The sequence below is a fragment of the Trichoplusia ni genome (genome assembly GCF_003590095.1).
Source record: "Trichoplusia ni isolate ovarian cell line Hi5 chromosome 23 unlocalized genomic scaffold, tn1 tig00002085_group22, whole genome shotgun sequence".
In the NCBI taxonomy this organism is placed as follows: domain Eukaryota; kingdom Metazoa; phylum Arthropoda; class Insecta; order Lepidoptera; family Noctuidae; genus Trichoplusia; species Trichoplusia ni.
Window position 1 is genome coordinate 27,048 of NW_020799870.1, and position 14,685 is coordinate 41,732.

Here is a 14,685-nt window from a genome sequence, read left to right on the forward strand (position 1 = left end):
AGAGGATGTTCCTTTAACAATGTCGTCCGAGGTAAGCGGACGTCTCTCTTTGGCAGCTTTTAAAACATCAATACGTTTGGCACGGCGCGTGAGCCTTAGGACAATGGGCCTTGGTTTGTCCACTGGATTAGTGCGTTTTTTGGCCTATGCGATAGACTTCGTCTATGTCCAGATCATTTAGTTGCACGCCGATTTTATTTGCAGTTAACATAGTGATGTGACAAAGGTTTTCATTGTTTTCTTCTGGGATTCCAATAATTTCGAGCTCCGTTTTCATGGTTTCTTGCTCTGAAAGATTTAGTTTATGTTCTAGTTGCAATATTGAACTTTTTAGCAAAATTATTTCTTCGTCCTTCGCACACATTTTTTTCTCAAAATCTTCAAGCTTCTGGTTTAGTGCATCAGAGAAATTGGACAACTTCAATCCAATGTCAGTGTTTTGCTGTTTAAGGTCACTGACCTCTTGTCGTAGTAGCCGTATTTCCGATAAAAGAAGAGAAGTGTCTGTGGTAGTGGATTCTTGTTCTGTAGTTTTTACTCGACTACCACGTTTCATGTTTACGTTTTCGCAATTGTTGCTTAGCATGGTTTTAATAGGTGGCTGGCTAGCAATTCCTACTGAGAAACGTGAGTTGTCGCTTTTGGGTAGCGAGCACAGACAACTTGGACAGTTCCAGCTTTCTTTGTGTTCTGGCTTGTAATTTTTAAAACTTTGTACTGGAATGTTGAGGCAGACAAGATCATAGTACTTTTTACAACTCGAACACTTCATGTATTGGTCGGTAGAGCAAATTTCAGATTCACATCCACTGCAAGTCAAATCCATGATAAAAATCCTTCCACCCGTCTAGCGCACTGCTGACTCTCAAAAAATGTAAACAAAGCGCGATAGTATTACGATTGGCGCGGCCGTTGCAGTCGTCGTCGCCGCGATGCACCGTACAGGGCGCGCGGGTGCGCGGGTGCGGGGCGGGGAGGTGCGTTGCGGGTGAAGCGGTGAGGAAGCGACCGAGCGGCGAGTGCCCGGCGGTCGGTAAATTATTAATATTGAAATGTTTTTGTTTATATCTCGGTAGTCCGTTGATAGTTTTGAATAGTATTTGGACACTTATTAGATTTATCACTGTTCTACAAACACTGTGAGTTTTAGCACTAAGTAGTTACTTTAAACTGAGTTTTGGAAATAAAATTACGGAGCAAATTGTAAATGAACTGACGCGCAATGCGTATCGAACGCGACTATATCTTAAATTCACATTTAACTTTAAAAAACATTTAAAGTTAAATGTGAATTTAAGTGAAAAAAATACGAATTACATTTAAGCCTTACAGGCTTAGGCTTGCATTGTTCAATTAAGATAAAAGATTATTATAATTGATTGGACCATGAGCAACATGTTCTTTTTCACTCGTTCTCTTCTTCTAAGAAGTTATTATTTACAATTATTTGTTTAAAGTATGCACATGGCTGTATATCAAACACTGTAAGCCTAGAGTTATAAATACTACTATACACAACACACTGTAACATAGTTTTTAAATCAAATGAATCACTTTACTATATTAATAGAAAGGCTCCATAGGCAGGAAGGCAGGAATAGGTTTTAATTCAACTGCCAAAAAAATTGTCAAATCCCTCTCACTTTAATAAAGGATTAAATAAGTATAGATAGAAATAGGTACCTATAATATGGAAATATCTTTCAAATATGTGTTCAAAGACTGTCATATAACTCACAATATAAATAATTATGTTTTATTTACTAGGACAAAGTACAGGGTCAAATAAAATATCGTCTTAAAGTCATATTAAGTAGCGGTAATGTCTTACCAGGCAATGCCAAAAAAAACGCCGACATAAAACGTCAACGTGGCTGCGAATTTAGTCAAGTGAGTAATCAATAATTAATACAGGAATTTAAAGGAAAAGGTGGGAACAACTGTAACTTAAACTAAATATAATAAATATTCAGGACAGGCGCAACTAACTATTGACTTAGTGCATAATAAAGTCTAATAGCTATACCTACGCACAGTTTTGTCGACGTATTTATGAATAGGAATGTCTCGGTTCAAACCAATAAGATTAAAAATCAATTAATCGCACTATATTTAATATTACCTTTGATTTAAACCAATAATTCTCTAATAAATAGCACTCAAAACTCAAACATTAGAACTCTCTCGTTCGGAATGCCTTCCGATGATAACTGTCATTTGTCAACACCAGACGTTCACCTGCAGCCAACTTATCTTGTTGTATCGATATCAGAATTTGGTGCAGTGCAACGGTGGTAATTATTTATCAGTAGAAATTCAATAAAAAATATAATCGAAATTATAAAAGTGGAACCATTTTCTAAAACAGTAGCTCTATAATTATATTTACCTTTCAATTATATCTTAATGGATTCAGTTTAAAACAGTAAATGAGAAACTTAAATTGGGCATCCCTAATATTACGGACTTTCTTGACACGTCAATGTCACGGACAAACTGTTTTGATAGGTCGTTGACCTTTTACCAGTATCAGAAAAAAATAACAAAAAATGCAGAATAAGAATACAAATTTTACTTGTTACGATAGGTTAAAAGAATGTGAAAAGTATAAAATTATATTTTTGTATCAGTAAAAAAAGTCTTTATTGAGAGTAAAGACTTTTTTAACTCTGCTCTCAAAACCCATTCGAATATCGTAACCGCTTTTCTGTAATCATTAAATTAATGTTTAATGAAACTTTTCCATGCCCTAACTATACAATGCAATTAAATTACTTCGGGAATTTGGCTCAATTAACCATTTTCAGCATTTTATTTTATTTCAGACATTTACTCCCCAAACCTAAAAGACTTAGTTTAAAGTTTTTGTTTAATTGTCAACTTCAATAGCAACATATTTGTCTATGTCACCTTTATGCTCTACTCTTTCTTTTTATCTGTGTTTCCGCCATTTTGGACGTGTTCCTTATTGCGGTGCAGCGCAAAAATTAAATAATTTGCACAATGGGCCACGCTAACATTTGGTATTCTCATCCTCGCAGATACGGCCAGGGTTCACGCTCGTGGTAAATACGTTGTTTTTGTTAAAACTGCTGATTAAAGTGATTATGCGACTTGCATGGTTAGAACACGTGCTTTATCCGTTTCCTCGCTTGTTTCAGCCGCGCCTGCTCCAACAGACACGGTCTGATCCGCAAGTACGGTCTTAACATCTGCAGACAGTGCTTCAGAGAGTACGCTCACGACATTGGTTTCAAGAAGGTAAGGTTATTTACTATGTTTTTGGAAATTGACAGATCTTAATTTTAGTAATATTAAATGTTTTATAGCATTTCATAGTAAACTTTGAAGACCAGAGTCACCTTCTATAAGCTTAGCGCATATTAATCTGAGTTTTTTTATAAGAGTTCACTTTCTTTAACCCTTTGTAACATCTATCTATACATATCTGACTGATAAGGTTAACTAAACAAGGCAAAGCCTTTTTTCTTATGTATTTTCTCACCATTCAAATTCCAATCCATATTTTTGTGTATGCCTTAAAAAGGCATTCAATTATTTTCAGTGTGTATAAACATTGCTTTAATTTCAGTGATTAACCAATTCTTTCTTTTGTTTCAGCTTGATTAAAATGTTAAGGCAATAAACTTTAAATTAAGTTAATATGTCTTTTTTTACTCCAAGAACTTCCTGAACCGCTACTATTTTCCACGGAAAATAGACATTTTAAATTCCAAATAATATAATAATATATTCTGGGACAACTCACACATGGTTATCTGATCCCAAGCTAAGCAGAGCTTGTGATATGGTAACCAGACAACTGATAAACTTACATATATATTTCTAAATACACACATATTATAGATAAATTACACCCAGACACCAGAACGAATGATCATGCTCATCACACAACATTTGTCCTGGGCGGGAATCGAACCCACGACCTCCGGTATAGCAGTCAGGGTCACTAACAACTAGACCAACAGGCCCGTCAAAATCAAAAATTCTAGCTATACTAATAAGTAAACACAAATACAAAAAAAATGAAAACATTTTAAATAATTATTTATTATATAAAACTGTACAAAAGTATAAAATACTATATCTACATAATTTATATCCCTTATGAGTTGTTGTTATTTCCTCGGAGATTGCCTAACGTAGATCCAACTCTCTGGAAAAGAAAATGACGAATTATAGTCACAAAACTGAATAGATGTTGGCTTTGGCACTGTTTTCTTCAGTTCATTGAAAGTTTTGACATTGCTCAAGATTCTACAATAAAATAACACCTTTTAAGGGGTTTTCATGACCCAAGATTTTTCATTCATCTTTTCAACATTTTACTACACTAGTACAGAAGGATTGTATTTATGCCTCTGTTCAATAATGGTTAAGATGTACCTGTCCCACTCCAGCAAGTAGGGCTAGAAGGCTGCGCTGTGGTGGACGACAGTGCTTCTTGCCACCTTCAGCACAACACAAATTCGGGAAACAGTCTACACTAGAGCTGCATTTTTGAGGGAACAGGTCGTATTCTGGAGGAGGTGTACACTGCAAGTACTGCTCGAACATCCGCACCGCTAAAATCATAAGATTACATACTGGTCAGATAGATAAACAAAATTAAGTATTGGCTCAATGATAATCTTTAAGAATGATGAGAATTATCTGTATGACTATGATAAAAGAAAGGATTTCTTTCGAACAACTTGAAATTTGTATCTGGCATTGCAAGTTTTGGTGACTTGACTTGTGTATAAAGGGATTAACAGTTAAAAAAATTCAAAAAGCGTTTCTAACAGAGGTCAAGCAATGTTGTAATAATGTGATTTATTTTTAAATTAGCTCTAGATATATCAAAAGCCGTAAGTAGGTCAATGCTGGTAAAAATATTTTAGCTGATTAGAAAAAAAAATAGGTACTGTTCTTTATTTAGGTCACCAAAATTAAAAAAAAGTATTCAGTGGATCAGATAGTAAGTTTTAAAAGCATAAACAGAACCATGTGTATTGTATTTTGAACTTCTTATTACCCCAAGCTTGTAGGCCATCATAATGAATTTATGAAACACTTATGCTAAACTAATATAGTGTTAGCCTGTATACACACGGCACATTTCAAACAATGCTTATATAGATTGTATATAGCATACATACGTATTAAAATTAAAATAATCTATTTTTAAGGTGCAGCGCAGACGAGACTTTCTGTGCGATCGAGTCTGCGGCGCTCAAAAAGCCTGTATGGCGCGGGTGTACGTTACTGCATATAATTGCATAGGTTCTATTTTCACAGACATAACAAGTGCGTCACAGATAGTCTGTTGTCTGCGCTGCACCTAAGTTTTAAGTTTGACATTCTAATAATTATAATTAATCTCTCTCTTATAATTAATTAACACTGAGATTGGCCAGAAGTGGCCACGCATCGGGTAAAGTGGCGCTCTCTCGTATCAGAGGTCAAGACACAATTTAAGTCGCTGAGCCAACCGAGTAAGTAATTATTAAACCTGTTTGATAAATGAATTGTCTAGTTGTTTTACTAACGTCCATCAATTTGATTGGCAACGGGCACCAGATCGAGCCTTGCGCGCGCCGTGCGGCAGTATGACCGTGTTCCATCGGGGCAGCAAATCCGCGGCCAGCAGTCCGAGTCCTCTTTACAAGTTTGGACTTCAAACAACAGTTCCCCCAACGGTGTCGATGGACATTCACGGGGAATTACACCTAACAAAGCTGTAAAAATAGTAAGAACATGTGTATTTTTAACCTTATCCCAAAAAGAATTAGTAGGTACGTTCCTTATTTGCTCATTTGAAAGTGATCTATTAAATCAACTAATTACATACACTGAGCGAACGCTATGTAACGACTTACCTTCATTTTTCTCAGGTCAAATTATAAACCGGTGCAAACTTACATAATCGCGACATGATTATTGTTAAGTTAGTAATAGGTATGAAAAAACTTACGTTGGTGAGTTTTGGGTGGCGCGGTCGGCCGCGGCGCCGGAACACCTTTCACGCAGCGTCCGGCGCAGCACACTTGGTCGGCTCCGATCGTGGCGCGGCATTGCGAGTTCTTCTCGCACGGGATGGGAAACAGGATGGCCGGTGTTTGTGACTTTGGACACACCAGTTTCTGCGTTTTGCCTGCACTCGAGTAATCCACGTTATACTCGTAAAAACTATCAGTGTTGTGTGATCGTGAGAAAGTTACGGTCGGCTATTATGTCATTGCCTAAGAACAATACGAGCCTCCTATTATTACTATTGAGATAATTAATTACTAATTGCTGTCTATGATGCGACTACCTACATGCACGCAATAAATTTGTCGGGTGTCTCTCTGTTTGTGTCTTCGGCACCTGTTAACACCCCTAGCACACGAGTGTTTCAATCATTAAATCTCTTTTGATTAAGGGGCAGGATTCGGAGAGGCATTATTTTGTTGCGACAGGCTACAGGACAGCTATTTATCGTTTTTGAATAGCCTTTACATCTAACATTACGCATTTGTTTTGTTTTTTAAGTATGGACCTTTAGTTTTCAGTTAAAAAGTTTCAGAAATAACAAAAGACCGATGAATCACTATCTCTTTGTGGGTCAGTTATAATGCGCAGACATTTTTAATCTGCAAGTTTTGTTGTGCAAGATATCCGTTCTATATTTTCAAGAGCATAACCCTGATACTTTGCCTTGTGATTAAATTTACAATAAACGGTGAAAATTATTCGGGTGCATTAGTTGTTTAGATAACAGAGATATTAAAACACTTAAAGTAAGAGGCAACACTAACTTGTACGGTTTGGCAAATTTGATTACATGGAAAGCATTTTACATGTATATTAGGTAGATTGGCGTGTTGCGGGTTCGATTCCCAGACAAGATGAAACATTTGTGTGCCGTATTATTGTTTATTGTTCCAAAACGGATGGATCTCAAAGGAAATCAAAGAAAATAAATAACAATAAAGGACCCCTCACCCTTGTACAGACGGAGAGTAGTGCCTCAGTAATATGATTATTTACACTTTAGGTGCGGATCCCAAAAAATATCTACATAGTACATTGACACTAACATGACACTCACACTTATATTTCTTGCTAATAGCATGAATGAGGTAGCATAATGATGGTGCGTGTCTCATTCATGTACCTACGTACCTACATACTTAGTTAATTATATGCCATCCTTGAAACAAATTTTCACTAATAATGTTACTGACGGTTCACGGGGTGATGGCTTCTCGTGGAATATAAATGTAGGTTATGAAATTAGCGTTCTACCTAACTTTGCGTTTATTACGAATGTTTTAACTAAGTACGCTGCTACTGAGTCTGCACGGTCATGGTCAGTAATGGATTACGAAAACTAACCTTAGATTCGGTGCGGACTGTTTTTAGTACAGTGCTGTTTTTTACCTAAGCGTTATCACTGAGGGCGATGCCACGTATTATCGCGGGAGGTTCCTACTTCCTACATAATTACAGCAATTATTTTTCCAGTGGCATGCCATTGAGCAACGTTGTTATAAGACCTCTTAAACTTTTGCAGTTACTGTTGTCAACAGCTTAACCTTAGCTTCGCTCTTGGTCTGCAACCGGCATAAGATTGCTACAATACAGTAACGACATCCGACTATGTTGCGATGACCGCAGTGTGTCGGTGTGGCATTACCCTAATATACAGACAACAGGGCTCCGATTCTGCTTTTTGCATTGGCCGATGAATTCATGGAAATTGGGATAAAAAGACTATTTGTACTCGCCTAAGAATTTTGCTAACACAATTATTGGAAATTGATTGTGAGTGTTGCACCCCGTACTGAATTTCCAATTATTCTGTTGGAAAATGCTTAGAATAATACGAATAGTGTTAATTTAATCCAATTAAATCCAAATCCATTAATTCATCGGCCATTGTTAATAGCAGGATCGGGGCCCTGTAAGATGGTACTCACTTGTTTTTGGTGGCGCACTGGCCGCGGTTGTCGCTTGAGGTATCTGTATAGGTAATAGCTGGAAGAACGGTCGAGGAGCCTCGGTTGTAGTCGTCGAGGGCTTCGGCGTCGTCGTCGTGGTAGTGGTGGTTGTAGAGCTGGTGGTACTCGGAGTTGTAGTAGTGGTTGTAGTTGTTGTTGTGGTTGTGGTCGTACTTGTCGTGCTTGTCGTGCTCGGAGTACTACTGGTGGTGCTGGTAGTGCTCTGTGTGGTGCTGCTACTCGGCTCGACTACACTACTCGTGATCGCGCTCACTCTACAATGGAAACCACCACTCAATGAAATGATAAATGATACTAATTGACTGTGAGTTTTATAGGTAAAGGATAAAACTAGTGAATGCGTTTAAATGTTCTACGAATGTCTAGCGGAAAGCGTCATGTAAGCAAAAGTTCATATCCAACTACCCCTTCAAACCCAACCCCTTGCTGAGCTGTGACTCAAACCAAGTAATATATAAATCCATTATTAACTTTTTTTCCTATAAATTTACTGCATGGATAGCTGAGTCGTTGAGGTCAAAACGCCAAACCCACTGTGCGCGTCGTGTCGCAGGTTCGATCTCCGCGTAGGACAAGCGTTTGTGTGATCCACGAATGCTTGTTCTGAGTCTGGGTGTCTTTGAGCATCTGATTTGTATGTTTGTGAAACCTCCCTAGACACAAGGATTAAATTCCTTACGGCGGGAGTCGTTTTTTATATGAAAAAAAAATTGCTTCGGCAATCTTGGAGTTGTCGCCGCCCTTTCGTTGCCGTCACTCGGTCGGTGAGTTAGGCAGTTTCTCAGTATTTACCAAACGTCTATCCTACAATTAATTCGCCGATTGAAATTATCGTCATAGCTCACCTAAATTCTAGTTTAGATCCCAATCTGACATTATCATTCCTAAATGCCCGTATACCCTATCTACTTATATTGATTACCTATTAATACCTATACTATTTGCTTTCAAACAATAATTCAATACGTAGCTTTTGATAATGTTCCATGTTGCGGCCTTGGCGGCAAAGCGCGCTTTAAGTATTAACAGCCTTTCAAAAGGCATACCTAAGCCGGACCTTACCTAGGTACAAACTTGATAACAGTCAAGTTCTATAGTCAAGGTAGCTAACTAGCACTTATGCTATTTACATTAGATAACATTAAGAATGTAAGCTACAGTGTTACCTCATAGAGCGACCGATAAGTCTCGTAATATAGAGAAAGCACAGGCACTAATGCTCTCTCATTAAGTCGATTTATACTTAGCTGTACTTATTAAAGTTTTCCTATAATATCTTCCACGTTATTAACATTCAATCATCTGCTTATTTCTCTTTAAATATTATAATGATTGATTCAGGGAAACTTCTTAGCGGGCGGATACTTTAAGCTGTGTAAAGTGCATTTTCTCTTTGTGAAGAATAACAGGCTACTTCGTTAATGAGGTCATCGACCCTCACAGACCTTTAAGAAACGAGAAATGCTAAGTATCACACAATATATTAGATATTTGTAACTACTTGTAGACGTTTGCTGCACATCTATATACTTACTAATATATAAAGCTGAAGAGTTTGTTTGTTTGTTTGAACGCGCTAATCTCAGGAAGATTTTTTCAATTTGGACCAGTAGTCCAAATTGAAAAAATCTTTTTGTGTTGAATAGACCATTCATCGAGGAAGGCTTTAGGCTATAAACCATCACGCTGCGACCAATAGAAGCGAAGATACAATGGAAAATGTGAAAAAAACAGGGCAGGTCGGGGGCAACGGGCAACGGGGACGAAGTCGCGGGCAACAGCTAGTTATTAGATAAAAAACCAATTGGATAAGTTATTTATCATTACTGTTTCACTTTCAGACAACTTTTTCAAACAGACTTCCTTTGTTTCACTCTCTACCAATGTTGTCTTCCTTTCACACTAGTTATTTACCTTACTTAGGAAAAACGTAAAGGAAATAAAAAATAATGTACTTCGTAAAAAAAATAAAACTCATCTGATAAAGAAACGCAGATGCAGTTCACCAAACGCAGAAATTAACGTGTTTCGTTAAGATTTCGCATGAAATACGTGACGTCATTCTATACTTTTAAGTAACCCCAACATTATTGAATAACATACTTTAAAATATTATTTAATCAATTTGATAAACGTTTTGAATGGTCATTTGCCCCAACCCCTTTGCTCATTGTAGGTACTAAAAGCATATGATCGAAAACATACACACTAACCTATCCAAAATCATTCTTGCTGCATCAATGTGAAGTAAACTTACATAATTTGTTTGTCGAAACTACATTTATTATGTCTGTATAGCTGGGACGTAATTGTCGCCAGCGGCTTTGCCATGCAAAGATTGATTTCCGCTGCGATTGTCCTACAGCTTTTCAATCATATATTTTATGGGCAACAGTTTATGAAACTTATTTTATATTTACTACTTACTTAACTGAATGTTTTAACGTAACGTCGTTATGTTCAGTAATAATGCGGTTTCGAAATGTCGTGTATCCGGAACTGCGTATGGAAAACAGACTGCCTGATTGAGAGCAAATCTATATGCCGTATTCATAAAATATCTGCACGTTCCACTTAATGGCAACAATGATAAAGACAGCATGATGCAAGAGTGACAATTGGATATAAATCTAGAAGCCAGGTAGGAGTAGAGCAAGACTCTTAGCGTCTCGTAAGCAAGTATTTGGAATCTATACTATAAGACTACTTACTTGCAGTCAACACTCCTTGAGTAAAATGAGAACTTTTCAAAACCATATCGGATATTAGCTGTAACTTGTAATCTCGAACGTGTACCTATCTCTTTCTAGTATGAAGCTAGGGCTTAGATCGCTACACCTACAGTGGAAGGGCTAAGATTTTAGATTAGGTATCTAGTTCTTCCAAAGATGTACTTGACAAGAGTAATTATGGTTACTTCACGTATCCTAGGCTTGAATTTGATTTGATCGGAAAAGGAATATCAACAGCAATTGGTTTTTCAGATATTTATATTGGCCATTTCATCACGGAATGTTAATGATAGTCATAGTCTAACTTAGCACGTGAGAGACTACTTTTATAATATTAGTTATTTAGCTGACGTTTCGTTACGACATATTACGAAACTAGAGTTAGGTATAAGCAACAGAACTACTATTTAAAACTTATGTATCAAGAGTCGAGACTTTTTTTAGTAGATAAGCATGCTTAGAATATTATTCGTATTAATGGAGCTTTAGCTAAACCTTTTCTGACAGTTCTTTGGGCTTCACACCCTAAAAATCAGACTAGCTCTAATTCCATATAATGATGAAGTAGTCTTCAGGTTCTAACGACCACTTGACTATACATACTACATAGAAAGTGATGTAACGTTATAATAAAGTGAGATAAATAAATAACTAAACATGCCCTAGAAAGTTACTAGAGTATGCATCTCCTAAACCAGCAATCAAAAACAAAAGCAATTTGAAATTGCCTAGCAAAGCATGAAATTTATCTTGAGAGGTTAATGTCCCATGACTTAATAATTTATGCTCTTGTCCCGAGCCATGCTATACCTACTATGAGACTTGGGAAACTAAGGCTTTGAAGCCTCTACATAACAATGTGTAGGTAATGTCAAGGATCAGGTTAATAGGATATGAAACCCATCACCAATGAAGCAAAACCTTATCAGAAAATGGGTATATTTTCTGATTTATAGGTGTTACAGCTGCGCTATTCTCTAACAAAACGTAGTTAATAAAAATATGTTTTGACTCGGAGCTCAATTCTACGCCAACCTTGGGCATTCTATAGAAAGCATGTAATGGCTAAAAGAATTAGAATGAAGAAAACTCGGTTATCACACAAATACGTTAAAGAATAGCACAGTACCTACTTGAGATGATGAGAAAAGATGAGCTTGTGCGTTAACCTGTGATTAATAAATGCTACCGCACCCTAGCAATAGGTATAGAGTGCACTCACCGTTGTTGTTTAATGGCACCACTGGGCTTGACTCCTTTCGTACAGAAACCTTTGCAGCAAAGATGCTGGTTCCCCATAACTCGACACTCTGAATTCTTCCTGCATGGCAACGGGAACAGGTCCAACCACCCGCTGGTGGTGCGCACCGCCGGACACACTACCGATTGACCGGACACTGAGAAAGAAAATTCTATGAGTTAACAAAATTACTTAAACATTAACTGGACGTAGGAAGCTGGTTGAACTGCTATAGAGGAAATTCTATAATAGCCACGTTTGGTTCTTGTTTTTTAGATATCGACCTCTTTACGATAAGTTATTACGTTGTCAATAGGTGCTTTCTCTGCCGAAGGTAAAAACCAGCACCTATACTTAACACTAATGGTGCCTAGTGCTTAGCACGCTCGTTATGTAAAAATCGTAAAATGTGAAAAGTTCAGACTCTCATGTTTGAAAATCATGGGGATCGGTTCTGGACTGGTGAATCCGCCTCCATTCATATTTATATTTTTATTTAAGTATAGAATTCAACATAGTTATAAAAATGTATACAACTGCTCTATATTTATGCAGAAATACGATAAAAAAGGACGTAGTGCGTTCTCACTATATGAAAATGTAACGCCGATAGTTGGCCGAAAAAGTATACATTAATGTATTGAAACTTCAGTGTCAAATTAGAAATCCATACCACGAACAGACATTTCGAGATTTGAAAGGTTTTAAAAATACAAAAATCGCCACTTATTTACTTAGTTAATTTTTTATTTTATACGATAGATTAAAACGACAAAATGGTTGTTACTGAAGACGTGACCCTGCCCGAGAAAGATGAACTGAAGGTGAAGGAGGTGAAGGTGTCTGCCGCCACCCTGATTACCGCCGGGCCTTACATCGGCAAGCAGTGCGAGGTCATAAACAACGAGTTTATGCTCTGTCGAGAGGAGCACGGGGATCCGCGACCCTGTCTCGCCCTCGGTAAGCAGGTTACCGCCTGCACTATGGAAGTTTTAAGAAGAATGAAAAAGCATTGCCTCGAAGAGTTTAAACAATACGCTAATTGTGTTGATAAAAGTTCTGGAGACTACAGTTTTAGACATTGTCGCAAGACCCAGGCTGTGTTTGATTTCTGCATGGAGGATAGGCTGTGCGTGAGGCGGCCGGAGTTCGGGTACTTCACGCGCGGCCGCGTGCACACCAGCAACACCAAGCCGCCGCCGCCGCCGCCCTGCCCGTGCCACCCCAAAGTGGAAGACGCCACCCCTTCTCTACCGGACTGCAAACCTATCAAGAAAGCACGATTCGGTGGACGCATTTATTGGTCGCTTGAATAGCTACTTGGAGACTTATCTTGTTTAAATTGTTCATGTTGGAATATAAAGCATAGTTTTCATCACTTGCATTATGTATTGGCGTCCTATGCAGAAATCGCATTGAAATAGCACTAGGCTACAGGCTTCACGGCGAAGGCGACACTAAGTAGGTAATAACGTGTACCTTCCAATTAAAAATGCACCTAACTTAGTGAGTTAGGCTTTAGTACTCATAATTACCCACACAGATAAGAATAGACTAATTGGCTAAGCAAGCGGCCGTGTCAATAAGTTTCGCGGTGACCGGCGCGGGCACAGCAGCTGCGCCCGTGAAGGTCGACGAAAATGCAGCACTATGTGGGTCAAACACCTCTTGCTAATACTATCGATGTACTTTTATTACCAATTAGATAAAATATTTGTTGGAATGAAATTCCAAATTGTTACGATTCCGATTAGCTGTTGTTCGTGATGAAAAAAACAGCCCTAGAATCAAACCCGCAACATGTAGATTATACTTACTGCAACACACCCTCTATGAGGCTACAGTGAAATATCCTTTTTCTGAGTGGTTCGTTTTGAACACGTGAACTTTACATTTTAATTAGTTAGTTTAGTAAGTAGGTATTTATTTAATCCTAATTATTAAGTAGGTATACCTTCATCCTGCAAAAGTTTCCACCTCCCGCCTCTTCGAGTAATAAATAGAATAAATAAAGTAAATATTTAATTACAATCATTTACTGCGCGGTAGGATCCGCAGGATGCTTAGTTTAATTGATGTAGGTACCTACCTAACTGCAAACGGAAATTTATTTTATAAATTACAATTTTCTTTCTCATTATAATAATATTTAAAACAAGACTAAACAATTTCATAGTATGTACCTAAATATTATATTGCCTTGAAGTTAACCTAATTTATAAAATTAATCATTTAACAAATTAAATCACTCGGTAAATATATTTTAATTTGCGAAATCTCCATAACCGGCAATTAGTCAAGCACTAGAATTAATAATAAAGTTTTCACTGATAGCCTTGCGCTGATATCATTTTATGAAAGATGTATGCTTCATAAGAAGGGAAAAGCATTATCTTTTAATTCGGTACTATTTGTGCTCTCAAGTTTTCTAAAGTGTTTCTAATTATCACAAGAATTAGTTAGACAAGTGTGACTTGTGACAAAATACTTAATGTATTTTCAAAAACATTTTTAGGCAAAGTAAATCATAATAATTAAAGTAAAAACTGTGGTAATTTGCACAAATACAAAATTATTAATCCTACATACCTAAAGGACACAATTATTACCTGGGGGCAATAACTGAATTTTAAAGGTTTACGCAGAGAATTGCGCTGTCAATCTTCCACTAATAATATGATATGGTGGCAGCGCTCTTCATGCC

The 14,685-nt window shown here is 37.3% G+C and overlaps 3 protein-coding genes and 1 pseudogene across 3 annotated transcripts; 2 read left to right on the forward strand and 2 right to left on the reverse strand.

Annotated features, from left to right (window-relative positions):
- Nucleotides 1-127: 127 nt before the first annotated feature.
- On the reverse strand, nucleotides 128-2,018 carry LOC113506699. The gene has a single exon (XM_026889532.1). It carries the CDS (start codon nucleotides 824-826, stop codon nucleotides 128-130), a length of 699 nt encoding a protein of 232 aa, XP_026745333.1. The 5' UTR covers nucleotides 827-2,018.
- A 906-nt stretch (nucleotides 2,019-2,924) lies between these two features.
- On the forward strand, nucleotides 2,925-3,663 carry LOC113506697 (40S ribosomal protein S29). The gene is made up of 3 exons (XM_026889530.1): nucleotides 2,925-3,065; nucleotides 3,162-3,261; nucleotides 3,622-3,663. Exons 1-3 carry the CDS (start codon nucleotides 3,004-3,006, stop codon nucleotides 3,628-3,630), a joined length of 171 nt encoding a protein of 56 aa, XP_026745331.1. The 5' UTR covers nucleotides 2,925-3,003; the 3' UTR covers nucleotides 3,631-3,663.
- Nucleotides 3,664-4,053: 390 nt separating this feature from the next.
- LOC113506700 (uncharacterized protein PB18E9.04c-like) lies at nucleotides 4,054-12,667 on the reverse strand. The gene is made up of 7 exons (XM_026889533.1): nucleotides 12,655-12,667; nucleotides 11,964-12,153; nucleotides 7,968-8,263; nucleotides 5,978-6,157; nucleotides 5,553-5,741; nucleotides 4,408-4,586; nucleotides 4,054-4,177 (listed from the first exon to the last, which is right to left on the reverse strand). Exons 1-7 carry the CDS (start codon nucleotides 12,665-12,667, stop codon nucleotides 4,127-4,129), a joined length of 1,098 nt encoding a protein of 365 aa, XP_026745334.1. The 3' UTR covers nucleotides 4,054-4,126.
- On the forward strand, nucleotides 12,623-13,356 carry LOC113506703 (annotated as a pseudogene).
- Nucleotides 13,357-14,685: the final 1,329 nt, after the last annotated feature.

Bases quoted from the DNA above. Each gene is read 5' to 3' on its own strand.
- LOC113506699 (XM_026889532.1), bottom strand. From the start codon at position 826: ATGGATTTGACTTGCAGTGGATGTGAATCTGAAATTTGCTCTACCGAC.
- LOC113506697 (XM_026889530.1), top strand. From the start codon at position 3,004: ATGGGCCACGCTAACATTTGGTATTCTCATCCTCGCAGATACGGCCAG. The intron at 3,066-3,161 runs GTAAATACGTTG...CGCTTGTTTCAG, and splicing joins GGCCAGGGTTCACGCTCGTG to CCGCGCCTGCTCCAACAGAC.
- LOC113506700 (XM_026889533.1), bottom strand. The intron at 6,158-7,967 runs GTGAGTACCATC...ACTCGAGTGCAG, and splicing joins CAGTGCGCCACCAAAAACAA to GCAAAACGCAGAAACTGGTG. The intron at 4,178-4,407 runs GTACATCTTAAC...TTTCTTTTCCAG, and splicing joins TACTTGCTGGAGTGGGACAG to AGAGTTGGATCTACGTTAGG.